General features: G+C 40.2%; 1 protein-coding gene across 1 annotated transcript in view; it reads right to left on the bottom strand.

Annotated features, from left to right (window-relative positions):
* Positions 1-27,106, bottom strand: part of B3GNTL1 (UDP-GlcNAc:betaGal beta-1,3-N-acetylglucosaminyltransferase-like 1) — a 101,621-nt gene that overhangs the window by 21,997 nt on the left and 52,518 nt on the right. Inside the window, exons 4-5 of the mRNA XM_017834840.1 lie at positions 9,139-9,234; positions 738-862 (exon numbers count right to left, since the gene is read on the bottom strand). Of these exons, the coding sequence (XP_017690329.1) occupies positions 738-862; positions 9,139-9,234 (221 nt within the window). The remainder of the gene's footprint in view (positions 1-737; positions 863-9,138; positions 9,235-27,106) is intronic.

Genomic DNA, 27,106 nt, shown 5'->3' with positions numbered 1-27,106 from the left:
TATTGTTTCACTGCTTGCTTCACCCTTTGCTTCTGAACAGGGATTCATCAGATCAGATACAGAACCACACAAGTGATTCTTTATTTCTGCTGTAGGGGCAAGAAATTCTTTAAATTTTTGATTTTAAATTTTGAATTTTTAAATTTTAACTGTAAAGGTGCTTAGGAGCAGGGAGGTTACTCAGGCAGGTTCTGAGATCTCACGTGATGGGTTGCAGAGCCTGAAGGAAGAGTAACTGGGCACTGGGAAAACAGCACTGCTATAATGCAGCCCCCAAAATGCTCCCCTGCTGTTACAGTACCTATTGTGAAATTATTTCAGAAACAGCTGCAAGGAAAAAACAATTTCTTAGAATATTTGCCAAATACTGAGGTGGCCCCAGCCCATTCCTGCCTCACCCAGTCACAGACACCAGTGCAGCGACAGCCTGTGGGCAGCAGGATCTGCACCAAAAGATTTCCATTCATCATTTCAACTCCAGCATCACAGGATGTTACCCCAAAGCAATTTATAGCAAGAACAAACAGAAAACTGACCTTCCACCATCAAAACTACCAACGTATTTATGTAATGCTTGCTTTTCAGCCTTTTTAAACAAACAAACAAACAAACAAACAAACGCGCACACAACCGGGTAATTGTTTTGCTGTGCAATGTCTGGAACACATTAAGCATCTTTGCTGCCTATCAACCGCAATAAAGGCAATTTTTCATTTCTCCCAAACCCCACAGCTTACTCCAGGACGGAATGAGTCGCAGCCTGCGGGTGGTACCGGTAGAGCAGGAGGCAGCGGTTCACTCGGAAGACCTCACCACCCTTCTGGATGTGTTCATAAAAAAACAGCAGATCTTCTGGGACCCCCTGGAACAGAAGCAGTTATTTCACACCAGTCAGCGACCAGCATTCAGTTACACCTCAAGACATCTTGTTTTTCTGCCAAATGAATTTGGTTTAACATAATTTTTATTCACAGACACAACTTCTCTGTTGCCCAGAGAGGTTGTGGACTCCCGATCCCTGGAAGTGTCCAAGGCCAGGTTGGATGGGGCTCGGAGCAACCTGGGATAGTGGAAGATGTCCCTGACCATGGCAGGGGGTGGAACTGGATGATCTCTAAGGTCCCTTCCAACCCAAACCATTCTATGAGATTATTTGTGTACATCTCAATGAATTTATCTAATGAGTCATGAAATAAATGTGGCTAAAGCTACTAAAAACCCAAGCAGTGCTAGTTAAAAATGAAGTGCAGCTGACTGCAAGGACAGAGGTGGAAGAATCATCTTCATCATCTCATTTTGACAGGGACATCAAGCTTGGTACAGGTTAATCCAAAATGAAAGAAACCCAGCACTGAACAGTTTGTGCAGCCTGAAGTGCCACATAACCAAACAGTTTATACTGAAAGGGATCAGTGACTTCAGAAGAGCGTTTTTATGTTGTGCTAGAATTCCCCTTCTTTCTTTGGTTGTTGTACAAATACTGGTCTCTCCCCAGGAAAGGTGACTCAGGCCCCACAATAACAGACCTCAATAAAAGCCTGAATAAAAGCAGCCTCAGAATGAGGCAACATCTGAAAACAGAACTACTTGTTTTTTGAAACTTCCTTCCACGGTACATTCTTTTTAATGGGATTGTACACAATCCTGATGAAACACTGCAAGAAAAAAGCTCCTACAGTTGTGGATCTAGCAGGTTCTAAGAAATATTAGAGATTTCACAGTCATTTGCAACATTTCCCACCTAAAAATCAGAAAACCTTCGTGCCAGAGTTAGTGTCAGAAGGGCAATCATATGGCTCGTGGTATTCAATTACATTTTGTGGTATATGAAAGCATAAACCCACCTTTAAAGCCTTATATAGAAGGTAAAAAAGTAGCATCTATTTATATTTTGCAATGCTGCAACTTCTTGAAATACATTTTTTCGCGTTTAAATACAGACACTTCTTCCCTCCAACCCAGTGTTTAAAAGGTCACATGGTTTTATCAGACTAAAAAACTCTGATATATAAAACCAGGTGGGTCAAACAAAGTATTTCAGTGTAGAAACAATAAAAAGCTGAAATATAACAACAAAAAGTTGAGAAGGAAAGGAAAGGAAGGAGACTGAAATACATTTCTTTCTGTAGACAATATCACACACATGAATAACCAGGGCATAAACCTCAAACTCAGTTTTAGGCACTCTATTTCAACCCAGAAAAATAACAAGAGCCCGAGTTTAAAAAAAAAAAAAAAACAACTGAATTTCCCCCCATTTTCTGAGTTTATTCCATAATTAAGAAAATGAGATTCCCTAATTAAAGTGCTGGACACAAAATCCCTCTGTGGTTTCTTCTGGCCCTCCAGTTACAAGAGCAACACAGTTCAGGGAGTGTTTCTCATACCCACCAGGCTGAGCAGTCGACGGGGTGTTAGAGAGGAAGAGAAATGAGACAAGAAAAAACCCTGAACCCTGAAAGACAACTCCAAAACACTCATTTGAACATATTTATCTCGAGAGAAATCAGAATCAACTCCAGTTCTGGACTTTGCAGCTCCAGAGCTCTCTCTGGGACTGATGTAAGACACCGAGTTGGGCCACACTCCCAGACTCTGAATGAAATGGGCTTTGCTCTGCTCAGCGAGGGCAGCTCAGCTGGAGCTATTGTCTGCCTTTGCAGATGTCTGTCTGACTTCTGGTTGAAGAGCTGTGATGCAGAAGAAAAGTTTTAGAGAACCTCATACAATTTTTGTGGACCTACCCTGAAAGCCACAAGAGAAATGTGGGGGAAGCTGGAGCAGCTGACAGCAACCACAGTCATCAAGAACACAAGAAACACACAAAATTAATTTCTTTTTTATCTTGTAGCCCTTTCCATATTTTTCTTATTCTGGACTCCAGTGGAAATACTGAGCCAGCAGCAAAGTTTAAACCTATTTCTCTTTTCCAGTCACACACCAGACCGTGTCATCAGGCCACAAATTCTGCAGCACGTATCAGTTTGCTGCAGGAGTCATATTCTGAGTCAGGTCTCTGATTACATCACACACATATCAGCAATTCCTTCTCTTCAGGATCAGCATTTACATTATTCAAGACAACCGTTAATATGAATATTTAAGCAGAGTTACTGCAAAAGTAAAAGGATCCTTCAAAACGCTGCTTGGTTCCAAGGGTTCTTTTGCTTCCCTTTAACTGGCAGAAATACTCTGGAATAAAGTGCACTCAGCCCTAGGAAGGAGCAGGTGCCTTGTACTGCTCAGCAGTGGCCTCTCACATTACAAAGGAGCAGCACAGCCACGCATTTTTCAGGGCAGGAAAGATGTTGACTGTGTTATGGATCCTGCAGGGATGGGACTTCCTAAGGCTCTTGAGCGTGCAAGTTTGCTGCAACACAAGAGTTTCTTCCCAACTGAGATCTATTATTGGATCCAGACGGCATTTTAAACACCAGGAATCTTTGTCAAACAACACAACTTCAAAAGGAAAAGCTGTCTGACCACTAAAGGGATATTTTAATGTATTTTTTGAAAATTAATATCCATAGCTTAAACTATCAGTTACCAACCCAGCATTTTAGCAATAGGCTACCACATCAGTAGCCTTCAGCACCAATGGACACATTTAAATTGCACAGTTTACATGTTACTGGATTACATACAGAATTTTCCACATCACAGGCAACATCCAACTCTACATCCTCTGCTGCACTCAGGGATAAACTGATTCCAGCTCCCAGTGAAAAGCACAGCCTGCCCCTCTCTGCTGTAACCAAAATGCACCAGCCACATGCAAAAGCATTGTTTACTTTATCACATTACTACTGAACAGGTGAAGGGTTTGTGTTTACCCAGGATTTTGGGCAGGTATCCCTTGCTGTGCTGATGGTTGGCTGTAGGGACGAGGGGACTGATCTTTTATACACCACGGGATGTCAAGCAGAACTTAATGAGTTAAACTAACTCCTTGTTCAGGGATCAAACTAAATTATCAATAGTCCTTCCCTTGTCTTCTTCTCATCACTCACTGTTGTCACTCCTGGCAGATCACTGTCCATCAAACAGTGCTCCAGCCACCTCAATATAAGTATTTTCCAAGGAGGTTCAAGCCTCCAACCACTACAACCACTACAACCAGCAATTCTGGTTACAATTCTTGCACCTTCACCATCAGTAATGGTGAGGAGCACCAGCAGGGATGAAGATCAGCAGTTTTTGGAGGACAATGCAAGAGTGACTCTCTGTGCAATGCTGTAACACTTGATAAGATCATGTTGTAGCCCTGGGATGACCAACAGTAACTTCTGCAGCACTTCAGGCTGACAGGAGTCCTTTTTTTTGGTGTCTTGGACAGAACCCACCATGAGGCTGTACAGGCATAAACACAATATAAGAGCTGCCTTTTACTGCTAAACCCAATGTAGGAGAGTGATTCTGTGGCACAATCAATGTGTCCCACCTTCCTCATCCACCTCTTTTCCCTCTATCCAGCTTCCTCTCAGTCTCCTTTGACATGGTGCCCTTCCCTGCCCACTTCCAGTGGAGATTCAGCCTGTGCAGAGCAGTCTGACCAGTGAAAATGGGAGATTTCAAGAGTACACACATTTATAACAAACAGTGTGATGACAAACAAGACAAGAGAATTATATCTATCCACACAATAAAAAAAACCACTTCAGTTTTGGAAAAGCTCAGTCCTTCCTCTTGATCAGGGGCATCAAGGAAAACTGGGCTATAACTTGGTACTCCTTTTGTAAACCAGTCAGCAACATCAGGGTAACTTGGATAGAGTATACCAAATTGCTTTAATTCCTCAAAGGAGCTTAAAATTGGTGAATGGAAAGAATTAAATAGCTGTTAATAGCTTCTCTACAGGATTATCCAATATATTCTTAAGTCTCTCTTGCTGCAGATCTGTCACTCCATTTTTTGGCTCCCATCCAAATCATGCCTTTACATCATTTTGCCTTGATTATACGACCCAAAGCCTGTAACATTTACTTCATTGTTTGGAAATAACAGGTTAGAGGAAACTCCAAAAGGTTGCTTTCATCCAAATGCCTTGGCACAAAGAAATTCAGTTAAACAAAGATGATGGGGAAGTCAAATGGAAGGGAGCTGCTAAATTCTAAATGATATTTAATAACAGACCAGCAGAAAATGTAATTAGACGTGGGGTATGGGGTGAATTTTCAAATAGCTTATAAAGTGTAATTAATCATTGGCTCCACCAATCTTCTTTCCTTTTTAGATCAAATATCTATTTCTGTTCAGCATTAACGAGCAGTGCCTGTGTTTTATCCAGATTTTCCCCCAGAGCACCTTGATCGGTTATTTGACAGACTGACAGTATTTTAATTCATGTTCCAAAAAAAACCAAATTCCTACTTAGCCTTTTACCTCTCAGGCATTATTGTAACCACTTGCCTTTCTGGAGGGCATGGCATTTGTGTGCTCTGGCAGAGAAAAATGGAAAACTGCATTAGTTAGTGCCTAACAGCCTCCAGAGTTACCTCAGAGCTTTACTGCATGGCTGCAGTCTCCTGTGCACCCAGGGATATTTTGACACCTCCTCAATTCCTGTTTTTTCTGACCTTTTATCACAAAAATAGATCAAAACTGAGCTCCAGACACTTTGTTTGGAGCCACAGTTTGTATTCAGAAAGGCCAGCGGCTTATAATACTCTATTCCATCTGGGGTTCATTATGAATAATTTCCCCCCTGTTTGCACTTCGAGATTAGTTCAGAACTTTAAGGCTTTCACTCCATTTTTAGTTCTCACACACTTAAAAAAGGAAGGTTAAATACAGAGGTGACACGAATTTGGGACAAAGCTGTGGTAAAACTCTAGAGAAAGAAACAAGTTTGGCATATAAAATGTCAAGAGTAATAGTGCCTGGAGAAAGCCAAGACTGTACAATTTTCCATGGAATGGAGTCTGCAGGTTAACAATGCTCATTTGTACAGCTCTTATTGTACTCAGGATTTCTCACTGAAGTGCCCTGTTAAACATATGAAGCAATAACTTTGCTTCCCTAATAACAGACACCTCGTCCACCACTGCACGTGACTTGTGAGTTCCCCACTCTAACAGATGATACAGCTTCAAAATCTGCTCTCCACATTATACCAGACACTTCTGGACACAGTTATTACTTTTCAACAATGGTGCTGGTTATTAGAAGACACCAAAAAATTATAGGAGCAAACCCAGCCATGCAGGTAATGCCACACTAAATGTCAAGTGTGAGTTCTGAAGGGTTTAGTGAAGGTCCTGCTACTTCTTGCAGTAAGCACTGCACTCTTTACCAAACTTGCTGGATAACAGGAAGATTATTTCGTTTTAGTTTCCTAAAGAAGTCACAAACGTGGTTCACATGACTCTCCTCCTAGCAGGGGATACTGTTTAAAATGTTACTTCATAGGCTTGTGGCCACTTCCATTGTATTATCTCAGTCTCAGCACACCACCAGAGCTGGCTAAAATTCTCTACTTCTCAGTGGTCCTGCTTTAATTATCATTTATCAGAGGTTGCACCTCTACCATTTTAGTTAATTAGTGCATAAAACAAACCTGTCAGGTTCTTAGAGACAATTTATGAAGATCTTATTTAGAATTCTGCTTGGACATTGCCACAGTGATTACCTAAAAGGACTACAACAACTAATCCTAAAAGGATTCCCAACAACTGCAGACCCTGTCCAGAAAGAACTTTATTTCTAAAAAAAGTGTAAATATTTTTTTTAAATCTGTTTCATTTTGAGCTTGGATGGCTGGAGAGATAAGTACATCTACCTGGAATAAAAAAGGATTGCAAAATAGCTTATCTATTTGTATTTTATCAGTCCACCCATACTGTTGCCATAAACACCACATCACAATTTCTTCCATGGAAGAATTACCCTCCGTTTGTTCTAAGCACTGAAATATGAAGAACAGGTGTTTGGACTTCATTTCAAATGAGAAATGCAGCTTTTTGGCACTGAAACAGTTTAGCAAACGGAGAAGGCCAAAACATGGAGATTTGTTGGCCTGTTGCTGTGTTTACTGGCAGCAAGAGGACACTTGCAGGTCTCACTGTTAAATACCAACTCAAAAATGGAGATGGGCGTGATCAGATTAATACAGAGTGTGGGTCAGGTCAGAACATCCACAGGGATGATTCTGAAGAGTCCTCAGTATAGTTTACAACAGCTCCACTGATAACACAGAGAAAAATCTTCCTTTGCCCTCAAAGGAATTCTTTTCAAATGAAAATGAACGAGTTGGAGCAATGCTAAATACTTTGCAACACTAAATAGTGAAAGATTTAGGACTTGATGTTGCGTCCTCTAAACCCACGGAGGACAAAGGTTTGACAAAGGTTTGACTTCATTGCTCGTGTCCTTTGCTTTGTTCAGCCCCTTGTTCACAGGGTGTTCTCTGAAGCTCCTCTGTATCAGCCACAGTCTGGGCATGGACACGTTGGGCACTTCACAACAGGGACAAACAACATCTTTAACTTATCACTGGTAATTTTTAAAACTAGGAGGACACACCACACTTTGTGGCTGCAAAATCATCGGGATTAAGATTGTCAGTGCATTATGGCTGAATAACCAGTGGCACAGTTCCTACACAATTACACAGGGAGGGCAAAATAGAAAAAAACCAACTCGAAAAAAAACAAAACAAAGGGAAAACCCCCCCAAAACTAAAAGCAAAAAGCACAGAACAATAGTCTGTTTAACTTAACCTCTTGAACTTTATCATTAGGCTTGCTGCTCTATTGTTGCTGCTGCTTTAACTTGCTTGCTTTCTTTTTTGAGCTTACTAACAGTGCTCAAGAAGTCAAACATTCTTCAGAGAGTGCAAATACAATGATAAGAAATAATAATAAAACAGAAATAAAGAGCATGGGTCAGTGAATGTAGATTGTATTGGGAGCCAGGCAGCATTCCCAGCTCTTCCACTCACCCACCAAGTAATTAAGGGCAAATCTTTTCACTGCTCTAAACAATTCTGTTCTCTGTCTGCTGTCTCCTTAAATTATATTTTTTTTGGCAGCCTGAAGAATAATATTTGTATATCCTCATACACATATACATGTGTGTATATCTGTGTGTATGTACACACACTATATGGCACTGAAGGGTTTCATTTAGAGGCTATAAAAATAACAATAATAATAATCATAATGTGTTGAAGTTTAAATAATAAAATAGAAAATAGCCTTGGCAGATTTTTTTAGTGTACTAATAATGAAGGCTTCCCCCCAAAAAAAATTCAGAACCACCCATTCTAGCCTTAAAATCTCACCAAAACTACTGGAAGCAAAACCTCTCAGGTCCAAACCACACAGAATGGATCCAAATGTACCTGAATTAGATCTATTTGCCAAAATATTTCTGGTACTACCAATGGACACCCATGGATTTTATTCCATAAACATGCTGACGAGCTTAAAGCAACTGAACTGAATTTATGCAGGAAATTTCTGAAGAAAAAGAACACCCAATTGTCAGGGGAGGAACTTCTCAGGTAACAGTCATTTAATTTGCAACCTCTCAGTCCTGATGCTGAGGAGAAGCTCCTTAACATCTTCCAAAGACAAGCACAAGAACTGGGATTGACAAGTGGATACGAGAGATTTAATGGTTGTAGTACTATGGCACATTGTGACCTCCCCTCCTCCCTTCTTTCTTCATCTCAGGGATATAAATCTTCCCCCTCAGGAGAATGTACTTCCATCTCTTTGTCATCCTGCCTGCACCTTTCTTCCCTCCCAATCTCCTTCACCAACCTGCCTTACCTTGCAGAGATAGTTCATAACAAAACTATGGGCTCACCTTTTTTTAGCTTTCACATCTGCTGCATCTATTTCAGGGACTAAAGAGGAGCTTTTACGTCTGAATCCTTTAATTTTTCCAGGTATATTGACATATCTAACGTGTTAGATTTAACTACAATCAATTCAATTACCAGAGTTATCCCCAAACAACTTCAGTTGGTTAATGACTGTTTTTTAAAAAACAGGTACATGGGGTGACCCAGGTTTATTTAGACCTCAGTTTTCATCTATACCCCTTCTCCTAGTGTTCCTTAATAACAGGTTTAGGGCTTCCTGAGGCTGTTAAACAAAGGGATGGTTCCTGGATGTCATCCACATTACTCACCTTTCCCCCCTCATCAAATTTTCCCACGTGAAAAAACCACTCTCGAGAACAGAACCAGGTTGGCATGATCACAGTGGGTCCGTGGGAGGTGAACACCTAGGAGAGAGGAAAAAAAAACCCAGTCACTTAATAGAATGTCTGCTGGGGAACAAAGCAGAAAAAACCTAAATCTGGCAAATACTTGGCCTGTGCTTGACCTTCAGCAATTTCAAGCACTGAGAAATGCAGGTGTTTAAAATTCAGTGTTTAGTGTTGAAAGTGCAGCTTGAACCAGCATCTCTGAGGTGTCACAGCCCAGCAGGTGAGTCCAGTTCCTGCTTCACATTCCATAACTTCCTCTTCCATCATAAGTTGCAACACATGCAGAATACTTACAACTTTCCTTCAAATTTAGAGTTTTATACTGGAAATGGCACTTATATCAGTAATAGCAATGTTGACACTTAAGTGAATGAATTGAGAATAATCATGAAAAGTTAAAGTTCTTAAACTGAACCCTCTAATTGTTGTGCACTGATTTTCCATTTTATATTCCTTATACATATATGGAGTAGGAACTTTCACTGATCTTTTATTTCTGCCAAAGACACTTAAATCCTAATCAAGCTTGGACAAGTAAAATACAATTTGTTTTAAAGGTTACCTGAGCACTATGGGTTTATTATCCAGTGGTACCAATCTCAAAAGGCCATTGGAAAGGAAGAGCTTTAGGGACTGAAAAGGGAGTGATTATTAATTTCATCCTCTTGACTAGTGACAGCTGAGAACTCTACAAATGGGTCTTTGCAGCTTTAAACAAACTTGTTGTAAATACAACTGTGAAAGGAGCCAGAATCTGGATTACTGAAGGTAAACTGGTTCTTTCTTTTAGCACAATATGAAGTATCCAGGCAAGGAAGAGACTGAACTTATCAAACACAATGTGCAAAGTGAAGGCAGGAGCCTGTGCCTTCACTTTGTAGGTTCCAGAAACTACAGAGCACACCCTGGTTTATGAAGGCAGAAGAAAACAACTTCACAATTACTGTCAATCAAACACTAATGACAATGTAAGGTGATAATTTCATGGCATGTTACAGTGGTAATATTAATATTCCTGTATGGCTGAAGTTCTTAAACCTCAGAGCATGAGTGTACATTTTGTCATGTGCACCTGAGCACCTACATTATAGAGGTGTTCTTGATTTCAGACTGGGATGGAGCTCCTTCAACTCTTCTTATGTCTGGCAACTTCCACTTCCATTGAGAAACATGGATATAAAACCCAAAACAGACACTTAGATCAATTTCTCCAAATTAATTAAATTAGAAATCTAATCAAAATTTAACAGGTGACCTACTCCCACTTTTTTTATGGCATGAACTATCTGCCCAAACCCAAACATCCACTTTAGGGGGAAACACATGGCATGGTAACTCCAGGAACACACCAAGGGATCTGGGGAAGACTCATCTTCACACAGACACTCCAATTTCAGGCAGTCATATTTAGTCTGAACAGTCCTATCACCTAATGGCTGTGGCTTAAAACATCAGCAGCTTGTCCATAACTGAAATCCTCGAGCTTCAGAGGGGCTAAATGTCAAAAACTCCCCCCAAAAGTCAGTTGGAGCTGAAAGAGTCAAAACAATCCCAGAAAACCAGAGCAGACATGAGTACTTAGTACATGGTTATTAGTCCCACATTAATTACAAGGGCAATTGAGTATGGCCTGAACCAAACAATGCCCAAACAGTAATCCCAAAAGAAAACAGCAGTAAGGAGAAAAGCCAGGCCAGAGTGCACTGCATTGAATCTCACTTCTGAATGAAACAAAAACTTCAAAAGAAAGTCCTGAGCCTATGGGTACATGTGAGATGTGTTTGGAGAGGCCACAGTGCCATTTCCTCAGTGCAGCCAGGTCCATCAGAGAACAGAAATGCACTTCAGCCCAGAGATGGAGCTCAATGTAATTAGCCATGGTCACGTGCAAAGAGCATCCATCCCAAATATCTGAGATAATCTGCTCCACTGACATGTATATTTTAGTGAAACTGAACAGAACAAATTTGAAACACTGAGGAAAAACATCCAAATGCTACTTATGTTAACAGAGATGATGACATGAGGATGATTTTATAGCAGACCACCACACACTGCATACACCACTGTCTTTCCCAAACCCAGCAGTGCTCCTTGGCTCATTGTCCATCTCAGAAAAGATACTACAGGAGAATCACACAGACAAAACTGTCACTGATGATGCCACACATGATTTCAGGGAATTATCCTTCAAGAAAGTCTTTGACCCTGGGGCAGCACACCAGCTAAGTGTCAATGAATTGGCAAATAAGCTTTTTCTATATTAATATTTGTAATGCAACATCAAACCTCACTTGAGGAAATTTAAATTTGCACTTCTGCCACAAAGGACAAATTCATGCTGCTTTGTCCCTTGCTGTATAACAATAACGTTTGGGAAGCTGAAATCCCTTTGCTGTTGTTGTTAGCTAAGTATTCAGCTGGATCTCCTGATACAAATAACCACAAAATCAGCAGTGCTGCCACAAAGGAGGATGTGGGAAAAGAGGGCACCAGGCACAGAGAGAACAGCAAACCATTTTTTTCAGCAGCAGTCCACATAGTACACAAATAATCTTTAACCTGATAAAACTGTGTGCCCAAAGTCTAGATTTACAGTACGTCCCCATTCATTTCAGAGCTCTCCCACTCATCCTGCCTGTGACTACTCAACTCAGTCAGCCCAGTCACAGCACTGGCACTCACCTGACCCCATGAGAGATCAGAGCACTACATCAGTTAAAAAGCCATTATTTTCCTCTTTTTTTTCCAAGAGTTAGTTTTCTATAGCCTTAGTTCTCTGAATCAGTTCACTGGGGGGTCAGAGCAGCAATACCACTGACACACTGGAGGGGGAAGGAACAAGCTTTGGAGAAGAAAACAAGACCTCCCTTTTTAGTCACTGCCCACAGTGAATCAGTCCAGCTGTAACATAAGACTGCATCCTCACACTGATGGGAGGGGAACTGGCCCAGGAAAAACACTAACTCCTAACAACTGCACTGAAACACTGCAGCATCTGCCAAACTTCTGAAAACCACCTTGGAGAGCTTTTGAAATTTTATCTTCAAGAGAGGGAGAAAAAAAATAACCTCAACCTTCTGCACTTTGGAAATTCTATATTTCACCTTGGTTTAGTCAGATGGGAAAGTCTCCTCTGTATTTCTTTGTTGTCTACTCTTGTCATAAACTCTTGCCAAGGTGTTAAAAGCTGGTCAAATTGCCTCACTCTGTGATAAAAACTGCAACTTCTCACTTTGTGAGACTGAAACTCAAGATTTTATCCATAAATCTTTCAGATTGCATGGACTGGAACAAGAAAAACAAAGAGAACATGCTACTCTTAATTTGGAAATCCAACAAAAGCAGATTTTGAGTGATGGTGCCACGAACTGCTTTGTTTAGTTTTCTTGGAAATGTTCTCCAACTCTGCTTAACAAATGTCCTGTGTCACCTTGGAACATCAGTGGGTTTTCAGTCCACCTTGAGTAGTTAAATCAGTATATTGGAGAGCAGCTTGGACCTGTGAACCTTTCACATATGGCTGGTTTGGAAGATTAATGCTTAATAATAGTTGTTATTAATTACAATACACTGTATGCTGGAAAGATTATCTAAATATTATCTAGTTCAATGAAAGCAATTTATTAAAAACCCACTACAGAGCCTGTAGAAGAATGTATAAATCTGTTCCCATTTAGAATTCATGGAGAACAGTGTTGTCATGCCCAAGTTGGAATCTGTGTCCTTCAAATCTCCAGGTGATGGAGGCAGGCTGCTATTTCAGCATTGCATTCATTAAATTATTTAGGACTTTATTATCATGTGGGTTTATTCCAAGGATCAAGTAGCAAGTAATTGGAACTGGTTTGTTCTTGTTAACTGTTTGGCTATCGAATTGCATCCAACTATTACACAGATTCCCTGAAAACAAATCTAAAGAATACAAAGAGTTGATAAAGTGACTTTCATTGTTGTGTTTCAAAGCTGTCAACAGCACATGGAACTCTGGTCCCCACTGATGCTCAGTGCAGACCATGTCAGCATTCAATGCAAGATTTCAGTTCCAATACAGAGAAAGGCATTTATGTGTTTATAGTAACTTCTCAAGGGAAGTTCTATTTCCTGAAGCAGCAAATCAAAATCTAAGAGCAATGTGCCAAAAGCATAAATGCAGATGGTGAAACAACCTTATCACATCAGATATCACCATGTCATGCAGAACACAGCAAAGAAACCAGGCAGTTCACAAACAGATTTAATCAGGGCCCAGACTGTTTTCCAGTGCAACAAGATAATTCCCTACCATTCACCACACATTTAATTCAAAAATTTTCAAAATTATATCCACACAAGTCAAGGATTAGGAACAATCTTCTCTGTTGAGATAAACAAAGCTTTTCAGTACACAGGGTCACACATTAACACGTTAGAAGGTGAAAAAGAAAAGAAAGCAAATCCCATGCAGGAGGGCTGCAATGATTTTGTGAGCTGCAGGCAGACCATCACTCCTGGCTCTGAAAAATGATGTGTTAAGATACCTGTGTGTTAATTCAGCAGTGAATGTCTCAGGACCTCATTGATAAAGTGTACCAGCTTTACATCCACAATCAGGTGCAGGTTTTAGTGTGAGAGAAGAGGTACAGAAGATAAGAGAGGAAAAGACCTCCTCCTACTTCAAAGAAGTATTGGGCAAATAAGATTTTTCGAAAGAAAATAATGACAACAAGCTTTATTCAAGCTTTTATTAAGCTTTAAGGAACCTAACCTCCCAATGTGGTATGGATTACATGCAGTTGGTTTACATTGTGCTGAATTGTTGCACCCTTTTGCCTGTACAAATAACTGCCTGTGTCACCTCATCACTGTGAGCTTCAGCAGCAGCTGAAAATCCCTCTCTAAAGAAGCTGGGATGAGGCCCAGCAAAAAGTGGATTATAGGAATAAACCATGCCATGCCTATCTGCCCTGAAAAGCTGATATATAAACAGGAATTCTGGTGCAGGCCTGACTAAAAATCAGCCTTACAATCCCAAACTCTACTTAGCAACAAAACTAATCAAAAAGAGCACAAGAGTCCTGAGGATTGCTAATGCCAGTGAAAGCAGAGAGCATTCAGCACCTCTGAGAAGGTATTCCAGCCCTGCTCCTGGAAAATTTACAACCTACAGCTCCCCATGATTTCCTTGGGATTTGAAGCCTGAATGAAGGCTGAAATGCTTCAGAGTTTGCAGGAAACACAGGCTCTGCAAGAGCAGGACCAGTGAGAGGAGCTGGGAGATGATGCTTCCTGGGTTCCTGTACCTGTTTTTCTCTCCACCCTTTCCTACTGCTGTTTGAAAGGACCCTCATTGTTTATTTTTTGTGACAAAGATTATACAGATAGTTCCCTGCAAAGTAGAAGTTCTGCACTGCAGTTCCAAACCCCCTGGTCCCTCACAGTTTGTTACTTCCTCAGTGCTTGTCACCAGGCCATTCACCTTCAGAAAAGCATGACAGTCCTTATAGGTATGTGACCTTTACAGCAAAATATAAAACTTACACAAATGGTATTCCCTGTGTTAAATAAAATTTTAATACCAAGCCTCTGCAGTGAAACCACCACCTGAAATCACCTCCCCCTGACATCTCTGGCCCCAGCAGAGCCCTCCAAAGAATGAAATGCAGGGTACAGGGTGGCTTATAGCAGGCTACACTTTCCCTATGTTTTCAGTTTTGTTTTGTTTTTTTTTTTGTTTTTTTTTTTGTTTGTTTGTTTGTTTGTTTGTTTTGTTTTGTGGGTTTTTTTGTTTTGTTCTGTTTTGTTTTATTTATTTTTTTTTTTATTTGCTGTGGAAAGAAAAATCCGTTTACAAACTTTCTAAAAGTAAATATTTTAACTTGGGGTTTCTAGTCCAATACCTATGTATTGAATTGGCTGCGGCTTTGCTTTCTGTGAGGCAGCCCCTGGCAGCCTCATTGTGCGGGATAATTGAGGGCCCGACCATACTGCTGAATATCTCTGTTTCTTAGCTGAATGCCCAGTAGCGAGCACCATTCTTCCAGTCTTTTTCAGAGCTTTTATCTACTAATGACGATGAATTAACCTACTGCTGAAGCCAAAACAATAGCTGCATGCAAAGGGAATAGCCTGTATGATTTTAGCATGTCTTACATCTTTTTTTCCTCATCTGTAAGCTGCTAAAAGTGGTCTTTGTAACATCCATGCCTTAACAAGTCTCTCTAATTCTTGGAGAGTTTCCAGTATTTAAAGAGTCAAGTATTTACAATGGAAGAATTACTCCATCCAGTAAAACGAGGCATTCTGCACCAAGAGTTTGTCTACTTGGCTTGCTGTTTGTGCTGAGCTTTTAGCACAAAAGAAAGAAAACAATCTGCTTAAAGTCATATTGGCAGGTCCTAAATTGTGATTAGAAGGAACACGAAATCTGCTGAGAAACAATCCTGCCCAATGTTGATGTAAAATAAGTCTTAAAGATTACCTTTTTGATCATCTAGGATTTCATCACTTAGGATTTTCACAAGATGAGACTGGATTGGTCTTTCATATTTTGAGACAATACCCAAATGAAGATAACATCCCAAATGAAGGTAACATAACTGAAGTATTCTGTTATTACAACAAAATATATATTTTTACAGCTGTTTGCATCTCAAAGATCTATGAAAACCAAAAGGTGCCATCAAGGTCCCTTCTGCAATGACAGGACAATTCTACTTGTGTAAAGAGTTAAAAAAATCTGTAGTGTTCAGAAGATTATTTGAAAGCAAAGACTATTTATTTTCTGCCTGTAAAAACATCAGCTGTGTTTGTGACTTATTAGATAGTATTTAACAGATGACAACATAGACAGCAGAAGCATCTCCCTACATGGAGAGATTAAATTAAATTAATCACTTCTGAAGTGCATCATGCTATGGCCACAATTAACTAAGTAATCAGTTGTTTCCTTCCCTAAAACTTGTAAAGAAGGAAAAAAATTTACATAAAAAGCAACACATAAAATTTTTCCCCACACCACCTCCTAAAATTAACGTTCAGTTAAAATGTAAATAAACCTCCTGGCAAATCTCAGCATCAGCAAATTTTTAAATGCAGGTATTTTGAGAGAGAAACGTGAAATATTTTCGAGTGCTCAGGATTATGCAAAAGCACAACATATCCTTCATGCTCACGGTCATTGACTCTCCTTTTTAAGTGAACACTTGTGTTAAAAAAGTTTGATGAAAGAAATACAAACACCTTATAAACTAGCAAGGTAAGGAGAGATCACTCTTGAATTTGAGAAGTTTAGCTGTGTGCTCATGTACATGGAAAAAAATCCACAGGAGAAATATTAAATATTCATGCAAACTCACTGTATTTATTTAAATACAAATTATATTTATTTTGTGTGGTTTTTCCCCCCTATAGACTTTTGACATTTAAGGAAGGTTAAATAGGAGAACTTAGAGCAGACCTTAATCTACAGATTCTGATTATCTGATTAACAGCTGCAATAGTAGAATGTTTTCTTTAGGAAATCAAAGCAAACTTTACTCTAAATCTCTCCCTCATGTCTTCCATCATATCACAAGTCTTTGGGGGGTATCAAAGCACCAAATGCATTCCAGTGCCCCGAGAGTGTTTGATTTGTGTCCTGTAACACTTTAAAACTGTGAACAAAGAAGAGACAGAAAATAAAAACGTATTTTAGGAAAAATAATTGTCACTGCTCGTGCCAGAAACAGTAACACAGCAGAATTTACAGGGGGAAAATGTAGGATCTCAGAGGGGTTTTTTTACACAAATGGCCTAACATCAGCCTTCTGCACACTGTCTCTAATCTTTTATCTCAACCACTGTCTCATAATGAAATATATAAATACTGAGGGGGGAAAAAAGAAGAAACCAGTACCTCAGCAACAGTTTTTACACACATGTACATTCCTGATAACGAAAGGGACCCAATACATGTCAAGAACCCAGTGATCTGTTACAAGAGTTTGTTTTTCAACAGTGCAGAAGACAAAGCTGGAAAGACCTCAACCAACCCCGAGAATACACAGAGATAAAAATTAAGTGCCCATCAATCTGTAGAGGTTTGAGAAAAAGCAGAGCCCAGAGCACTACAAAGCTCCCCCCTCCCGTCTGCATTCTCCTGTTTCAGCCTCCCTAATAACTTGTTGATGGGTTTATATGTGGGATTGGATTTTGTAGGTTCTTTCCCTGCCTCCCAGCCAGCAATGTGAGCAACATTTCCTTTAATTTGTGACTGCTCTGAACCCCAAACTCTCCCAGCACGGGCAGTTTGAGGGTCACACCGTATCTCTGAAGCCCTGTTTGTGCATCACCCCTGACATTTGTTCCTGGGGTAAGTTCTGCCTGAGCTTGGCATTCCCTGCCCCTGGTTTGAATTAGTTACTCTGCAGTCAGTCAGTCAGTCAATCTATCCAGCATGTTAAAATATTTTTGAAGTCTCCAGAACTCAGTGATAAGAAGGCAAAGAGCAGCTTCAGATCTTCCAGGCAGAGGCTGGTGTGAGTTATATCAGGGCACCCACACTCCAACTGGAACGACACAAATCTGCAATAAGGAGCTCGGATTAGGGCCCAGGGTCACCCCAAGGCAGAGGTGGATAAGCCCATCTCTGCCAGAGAGAATTTGGGCAACTCAACCCACCCAAAATCTCTGTCACCACCTCTAATGAACCCAGTGGAGCTCCAGAGAACAAGGCTTCTAAATTCACTGGTTCAGGTAAACCCCTCTAAACGGGTGAAAATGCCTAAATCTCGTGTAGCCATATATTCCTATAACCTATAGACTATTATAATTATCCTCAAATTGATGACAGTAATTTCTGCAATATGATTAAATCGATTTCTGTAACAAGAAATCCTCTCTAAAAAGCTGCTTCAGTATGTGAATCTGATAGTAAGCAAAAAGCAGCTAAAATGCTCAAAGAATTAAGGGGAAGCCAATTCTGCTACACACGTAGCAGAATTTAAAGTGTAAAGTTGAATGTAAAAATATTTTACATTCTTTTTTAATACCTTTTTCTTATCCTGTCCTGCAGAAATATTTACACCTAAAAGGACAGTAAATGTATTATCTGGCCCTCACATATATCATCAGTAAATAGTAATGGCATTGTAGAAACAACAGTCTTGCTACAATTTCAAAGAAAAACTACTAATAAGCATCTAATGGAACTCAGCTGAATCAGAAAAGAAAATGTTGATTTTTCAGCTGCCAAAAAGTTGAAAATCAGTGGAGGAAGCAGATGTTAGAATTGTGCTTAATGTAATTTAAAATCTGAAAACAGAACAGCAGTTTTGGCTGTACTGAAACCCAAACATGGCTGTAGCACCAGCTGGGGAGGATCTACTAAGCAGTTCTCGTGATTTATATCTTTGAGAGCTTCGTGGGTCACTCAACATAAACAACCCTGTTTGTCTCACACATCCTGCTAAAAATGATTAAGATTTAAATGAGGCTTCAAGTCTCTGAATTGCAAATTCTGAAAAAGGTAGTGTAATACACAACAGCACAGTAAGAACGTATCTTACAAATACTGTGATTAAAAGTATTTAATAGGCATCATTTCCCTGTCATTGCTTCATAAAATTTAGATAAAAGGTTTGATAATTTTCCCAAAACTCCATGAAATTGGTAACAAGAACTCTGCACGTGCTACCTGTAAAAAAAAAATAAGGTAAAACCCAGCAATCCAAGGGAACTTTGAGCCATCTCTATATTTTTCCCTAATTATCACTGGCGATGAAGGTTGATCCAATCTTTCCTACAGCAAGCAAAAACTCCAGTTTGGACATTCTTTTTGGGAACAGCAAATCTCTCTGCCAGCATGGAGAGAGTGTTCAGTGTTACCCACTAAGCAGTGGTGACAAACAACTACAACTTCGATTCCCAAGTACAATGCCAGCACAGCAAAAGGTTAAAAAAAGTAAGAACATTAATCAGATTTCTCCATAAGGCTTCGTCCAACTTAGCTTTGTCCCAAGCACAATCAGTATATCAACAATACTTATAAAATATTCACTATTCTTCATAATTGTTGCATTAAAACATTATGACTTCTCCTATTTTGTCTCGATGTCTGGTGAAATCTATGAGAAATTGAGTTTTTAATTAACAATATAGATGATTTCTAAATCATATATGAGATATATATAGATATCACATATACAGTCTATGTGATTTCTCTGAGTCCCTGTGCAAGAAGAAGAAAACCAAACACATTTCTAGCATTCAGGCACCTCTGCCCTGCAGCATCCCTGAACTGTCAGTCAGTTCCTTGTGGCCAGCACAGGCAAGTCTGGCTGTTCTGAACCCCTTCACAGAATCATTTAGGTCGGAAAAGACCTCAACATCCCCCTTGAATTGCATAAGAAACTCAGCAAATGGAACCCTCTGGGAATTAGCCCCCCATGCTTGGGTTAATTGTATCCAACAGAAGCACTATAACCTCTTTTTGGAAGTGGGGATCTCTGCCCTTTTCAAAACTGCACCACTTCACAGGGAAATCCTACATAAAAATAAATTATTGAACCAGAAGGATCCACACATTGCAGTAACAGAGTCTAAGTTCCAAAATCAGCAGAACCTCTGAAATAATCTTTTAAATCCTGGTTCAGGAAACCATTCCCTCAGTAGCATATATGTAGGCAAGCTGCAGATGTTTAAATATTTAGCTGGGCTGAGACACTTCTGAACAGCAATTTTTCACACGTGCACATGTGTTATTATGGCCCAGCAAAATTCTTTTAAAATTGGAAGGAGAAAAAAAGCAGCTTTTTAAAGAGAAAATCAATCTTGAAAAAGGCCATTTCATCTATAAAACCTATATTTATGTTACAAAGGTTACTCACATCATTTCCACGAGCAACGAGTCATCCTTTCTAATTTGAACTCAGCGAGAGAACCACAAGTTGTGATGTTCCAAAACCAGCTGTTTAGCCACACACCCAATTTTATGATAACAAACATGTCCTTCCCCTTCAAAAAAACCCCCCCCAAACCTTCAAATACTGCCAAAAGACCATAAAACTAAAGGGGTCTGAAATACCTTCAGGACTTGTTATTCTGGCACCCTGTGAAAAACAGACCTGTGAAAAACCCTCTGGACCTCTGACAAACTGCCTGTGTCAGTGCAGGGATGGTCACCAGCCACAGAGAGAGGGAATTCCAACAACTGTTCTCTGGGTTCAAACCTCCCAAACCCAGCAACATCATTCCCAAATATATAAAATACTGGCTGGCAAGTCTTCCAGCTTGCTAGTGCAAATGAAGAGGAGAAATCACCTCTTTAAAGCTCATGGAACATGAATAGTTGTTCAGTTCAGTTAAAATTTCAATTTATTTTCCTACTTGGCTGAAACATGAGAAAACTTTGTTCTAGGAAGAAGTAGAGAATATTGTGCTGTATGTTATTGCTGCTATTTGTACTGTACAAGTGCCATGGAGGATGAGGAAAGAAAATATCCTCCAGGATGAGAAAAACCTCCCTTTAACACCAGAGATCCTGTATCAGAGGAAACGAGGGAAGAACACTTACTATAACCCATACACACACTTTAGATGCTTCCCTGCACCAGGTGTGCCAAGTTTTTAGCATTGCAGCAAGTGTGACACTTCAAGCACTTTAATTTGAATTAGGTTGTTTATAATAACCTCTTCCCTTCATTTCCAAGGGGAACTTCTCACATGTTTCATGCCATACCATGATTCTGTGTTTACACCAGCTGCCACTTAGGAAAGACATAAAGCAGGTTTATATACAGTCTCTGCAAAATGTAAAGTTAAAAAATCACACTGAGGGGCTGCACAGTGTTTTAGGTTGAATGGAAGATGTTTCTGTTTCCACTTTTATCAGTGAAAATCCAGACTACCTTCACTGACTTCAGTGGAATTGCTGCATCCAGTGCATAACTGGATGTGATGTTTGTACCTTCTGATCCATCACACGGCTCTGATGTGCCTGAGAGATCCTCTGCAGGCAGACAGGAGCTCTCTGGGAGAGAGGAGGTTCCTCAGCTCAGGTGTAGTGCCAAGCCAAGGCTGGGCACAGGGCTTCCAGTCACACCAGAGTCAGCAACATCAATTCATCACTGCTTTGACCTGGGATAAAACTCCTCATCGTCCAGTGTGTCAACACACCCAGAACAGAGGCATTTCTGTCCCAACCCCGGGTCATTTGGATATTGAGACTGTACCTGGAAGTTCTTAAGTCTAAATATTTTAAAGCACAGCTGCAATTGAAAAAATTCCATTTTTATACACACAGAGCAAAACAGAATAAATAGACTATTTATTAATAGACTAGTTGGAAGGGACCTACAACAGTCCAACTACCTGAGCACTCCAAGGCAACCCATGTTCTTAGGGCCATTGTCCAAATGTCTCCTCAACACTGACAGACTCTCCACAGATCACCTCTCTGGGAAGCCTAGTCACGAAATAACAGACACTTTAATTTTATCACCACCAAAAGATGACTGGACAAGTTTTACTCAGCCTCATCATGTTACTTTGGATAGTTCAGTGACAGGCTGGGCTTATTCTCAATTTCCAAGTTGTAAAGCTTCCAACTTCCAAGCTATCAGCCCAGATACAATTCTGCACATCCTTTCCCTCAGCACTTGCCCTGCTAATTCCACTGGGCCCCACTGGCCCTCCCACCCCACCACCATCCCTAAGTGCCTGCTCCCAGTGGGATTATGGATGGGATGGCACTGGACAGCACTTTGCCTCTCCTGTCACTCACAGTCAAATGCCTGAAACCTTTACTTTAGGGAACACAAAACAAACCAGCTGTCCTTTGAAGGAGAAGGGCAGGAATATAACAAGATCTTCAAGAAAACAGAAAAGAATAAAAGAGAGAATTTGAAACTTCCTCTGCTGTCACAGCTGTTCTGGGCCTTGCATTCTGTTTAAATATTTTTCAGTCTAACAGTCAAACAGTTCAGAAGAACACACTGTGTATGCTGTGCAGCCCTGGACTATCTCATTTCTGCTGCACCATGGGACCCATCACCTCTTCACATGAACTGAAATAAATAAATAAAAGGAAACCTTTAAGATCAAGGTATAATGCTGTGGAATTAGTTAACAAATTTTTAGTTCAAATAAAAAGACAGGTGCCTTAAGGTGTTAGTTTATCTTCCGAGCTACACAAAATATTACCAGGAGAGCCATCACTGATTCAAACCAGCTTATTCAAGTTAAAAACCACCCTGCTTTCTTCCTCAAACCCATGCATTTCCTAATCATGACACTTTATAAAAATTGCAAATTACTCCAGCTTCAGTAGTCGTTTACAAAAAATGAATCTCAATGTTTACTGTATTAAACTAAATATTATAAGTCAGAAGTGCTCTGAAAGCAGAATGGGTACATGGAGAGAAGTTCCTCTTGGACTGCAGTGTTTTAACAGATGTTCTTTTCAGAGGGTGGCAACTTTTAAGATCTCAAAGGAAGTTTTTCAGTGATGAAAACTGACACAAAGGTTTGCTTTTCAAGCAGATTTTATCTATTTCATTCCTTCCCTTTATGAAAAAAGGTTTGGGTCACCGTTCTTTTTGTTTGAATTGGACTATGCACAGTTTTGACAACATCTTAGTGTTTCACTCAGTTTTTCACCTGTTGTCACAATAGCCTTGTCATTCTGTATTGTTCCAGACATAATTTCTTTTCTCACTAAGAAAGACTTACTAAGAATAATAAGGTAATTGGTATTGTCCAATTCAACATCACTCCTCGTTAGCCAGCTGCAAACACGAGGAATCCTCAGCATTGCAGCTGCTTCACAAATCCAACCACGATTTTAAACGCCAATATTTAAAATAGCCAAAGAATTTAAAATCCAAAATCCATTTCATATTAAAAACCATAACCTTGTCAGGAATGTCCTTCATGTTCTAAATATTTCCATTTAGCAGAAATAAACCAATCCCTGGACAAAACAGGAAAGTTTGGCTTTCTAATGCAAGAGAAGATGAAGAACCTTTACCTTTGAAGCTCTTCCTGAGTGTGCAGCTTCAAAACCAGTCTCAGCCCACCCAGTCAATGCTGCCCAGCTCCTGGATGAGCCCTTGGAGTGCAAAGGGACACCACAGCTTCCAAGTAATTGTGGAAGCACAGAAATGCATCCTATGCTACCGGGTGAGCCTGTGCTGTAATTCATTTTCAACAGCTGGAGCAAAGCATGAGCTTTTTACAGCATATTACCATTGTTGCTGCTTTTCATAAACAATAGAAATTGTCCCACAAGACGTTGGCCTGTGTCCCACAGCTCCAAGGATGTCCAGCCCTTGCATGGTGGCTGATCCTGGTCTGTGGTCAGGTGTCCACAAGACACTGTCTCACCCCCTTCCCTCAGCGGGATGGGGGAGAAAACAAAATGAAAAACTCATGGGTTGAGAGAAAGGCAGTTTAATGAAAAAAAAAAATAAAGGCTGAACATGGAAGCAAATTAAAAAAAAGAAAAAACGATTTATTCCTCATTTCCCTGGGAAGTGGGACCTCACTACACAGAGTGGTTGCCCTGGAAGACAAATGCCTTAATTAATGTCTCCCCTTTCCTCTCTCCGAGATTTTATTGCTGACCATGACGTCATACTGCAGGAATATCCCTTGGGATAGTTGGGGTCAGCTGTCCTGGCCATGTCCCCTCCCAGCCTCCTCCCCATTCCCTCTGGGATGTGAGATCCCTGCTCAGCCCTGGCCAAACCACTGGTGTGTCACCAACACCAGCCCAGCCAGCAGTGCAGCACAGCTCTGCTATGGGGAAAGTGAACTCCAGCCCAGGCAGAGCCAACATACCTTGATTTGTTCTTTGGTTAAAAAGTTTTTAACCAGAATAAATCCCCTTAGGCTGCTCTGGTTCTGAGTACTTGCAAATATCTGAAGCTATTTTGTTAGCAGCTGATATCAGTGAAGAAAACCACAGCTACATATTTAGCCCCCAGTTCAGAGCAGTAAATAACTTCCCCTAAATTCAGCAAAAGACGTAAAGTGGTGCTAAAATCCCCGTTAAGTAACTCACGTTCTGATGACAGATCACAAGTTTCAATCCTGTAAGGAGAAAATTCTACACTTAAAAGAAAGGCTCTTGGAACTCATGGATGATTTATGTCACCCTTGGGCATTTCTCTCTCGGTCTCAAAATTAAGAGAAACTGTTAACACAATCTCCTGATCAAAGAGCATCACTGGGTAACAGAACATTAATTTTTCTTTCTGTGTTTGGAAAGGTAAAACATCAGTGTCCTCTGGGAAAAGAAAAATAATCAGAAGTAGAAGAAAGATTTCAAAGATAAAGGAAGATTAAAATTCAGCTCTGCCAGACACTGCTCAGGTGCAGAATCTCTCTCAAGATGACAACTGTTGTCTCTGACCTTTATGCAGCAAACCCAAGCTAAATTCAAAGTTCAGCATGGAATAGGGAACTGAAGCAAAATGAGGAGAGAGAAGGAGGGAAATGGAATGGGGGAAGGTGATGGAAATGAAAGCACCCCATGAAAGGCACTTGAGCAGGACCCAAAAGCTGCAGATAAGACCACAAGAACTTGCAGAAAAATCTCCAAGGTGGGAACAGCGAGCAAAGGAATTGCTTAGCTTTGCTTCCTTTATGCTTGATTCAGGGAAAAAAAATTGGATTTTGCATGCGTAAAGGAACTAGACTATGACAAGAATTGTCTGCTGCTTTCATCAGCTTATACCATCACAGCAGCAACTCAGAAGACCCCAAATTTTGCCCATCCACTCAACTCAAAGGAGGTGAGGTTGTGTGTATGGCTAATACCTTTCAACATGTTCCAACACATCTTGTAACTCCACACTTGAGTCTAATTCACATGAATTCATCTTAAAGAAAAACAAAAGTAACCTGATATACCAATTTATTTTATAAATGTCTGCACTCACAGACCAAAAGGTGGATTTGTTTTAATTTCATCTACGTTGTTTTACTGATGAGATTTCTAAATCCATCCTAAATCACCCTACACCAAATGGATACCTATCAATTAATTTTAATACATTGTCTCACTCTGCTGAGCTGCAGAGGCTATTAGAATACATAACAAAAACCTCTTTTACAGATTTCAGACAATACATGGAACACAGAGAGAACAATTTTGATCGTTAATCAAAAATTACTTCTTCCCATGAACGTTTACTTTTTTCTCTCAAAGTTTGTCTGCCACAGAAAGCAGAAACTACAGATTAGTAAGGAAAAGAGACAACCAGCTTCTATTTGTCTTTCCACAAACATTGCCTCCCAATGGAATCTGCTCCAAGGTCAAGGCCTATCCAGGAGTCCCACACACCCCGAGTGGAAGGAACTGAGACACTGGTCTGATAGAAGGGTCACAGTAGCAGCTTAGGAAGAGATCCCAGGGGATGCACTTGCACAGAATATATATTTGGCATATACCAAAATAAATCCAAGCAAACATAAAGCTTGTTCACAGTTCCGCCTCATTTCGGATTTGAATATAGACCACATGTTTGGGGATTAGGCTGGTGAACCCAATCTGCCTCTTCCAGGACACAGCAGTGTAACAACTGGGCTCCAGAGCTGTCAGTTCTTTCATACAGACCAGCTGTGCACCAGGTTGTGCTCCAAACACTGCTCTTCCTACTGGAAGAGCATCTTCTGTAACAAGAGCCTTGAACACAGAACACACCCAACTGAGCCAGTGGCCTTTCCACAGGAAGAAAAACCCACACACATCAATACTGCAAAGAGGACACCCACAACAACATCCCTTCAAATGCCCCTTTTTTTGTTTAGTACTTTATTCACTGGGAGTGTCTTTTTTATCAATTTGGGTAGGAAAGAAACCAAAACAGGGGAATTGCACTTGTATTTTCTCCATTGACCTTACTGCTGCCCAAATGATGTTTCAGCAGACAGCAAACAGACCTCTGTGAAGAAAATAGCCCACCAAATTCTAGAATTACACGTTAAAAACCAGACACGAGCCAAATGAGCAGCACAGGATCCATAAATCTCAGGCAACGCTAAATTTTCCTGAAGTTTGTTTTTCCTTTTGATCTCGCTCAGCAGATTAACCAGGCTTTCCCAGCCACCAGGACCTAAGACTTTGAAAAAAGACACACAGAAAAGCTGACAGTTTTTATAATTCATTTCCAATACTTATACCTTTTTTTCAACCCTTTTCAAGAGCTGATACTTGCACATGACTTCAGAGGTACACAGAAAAGATGGATAGTAAATCCTGGAGGGGAAAAAGGCCCCCATTGCTTCTTGTCTTGCACTCCTAAGAAAGTAAACGTTCATGTTATGAGTTAATGACTTATGTTAGTCATGTTTTATCAGATATGTTTTGTAAAAAGCTTCCAGGCAATAACAGGTGGAGTAAGAGTCACAATCCTGTTTACAAGGGTAACTCTCCCCTTTAAAAGACAAATTTATTAAATGAACTATAGAAAGAAGCCAGTCTCAGCTAGGAATCAGAATGGAGGAAAAACCACCTGTATAATTCAGACAGTCTCAAGAGCCTTAAAGAAAACATGACTCAGAGCTACTAAAAATCTCTCCTTTACACCATCAAAAGCCCATTTTTGGATGCACAATTACTTCCATTATTTGAAGAGCTTCCCTGTAAAACTTGCCTTGTGTGACAGTATCATGGGGCACAGTTCCTTCCATCTTCCTTCAACCTCTTTAAAAATTGCACAAGAAAACTCTCCTGCAGTGGAGAATTCAATTTTGTCCTATTCAACTCACCTGACTGACTGACTTAAACAAATCCACACAAGGTCACATCATCTTGTGCATAACATAACCTTATTGTGCATAACATAACCTTATTGTGCATAACATAACCTTATTGTGCATAACATAACCTTATTGTGCATAACATAACCTTATTGTGCATAAC

Source organism: Lepidothrix coronata, unplaced genomic scaffold (genome assembly GCF_001604755.1).
Source record: "Lepidothrix coronata isolate B3197 unplaced genomic scaffold, Lepidothrix_coronata-1.0 Scaffold242, whole genome shotgun sequence".
Taxonomy (NCBI): domain Eukaryota; kingdom Metazoa; phylum Chordata; class Aves; order Passeriformes; family Pipridae; genus Lepidothrix; species Lepidothrix coronata.
This window is presented reverse-complemented; position numbering and strand designations above follow the sequence as displayed.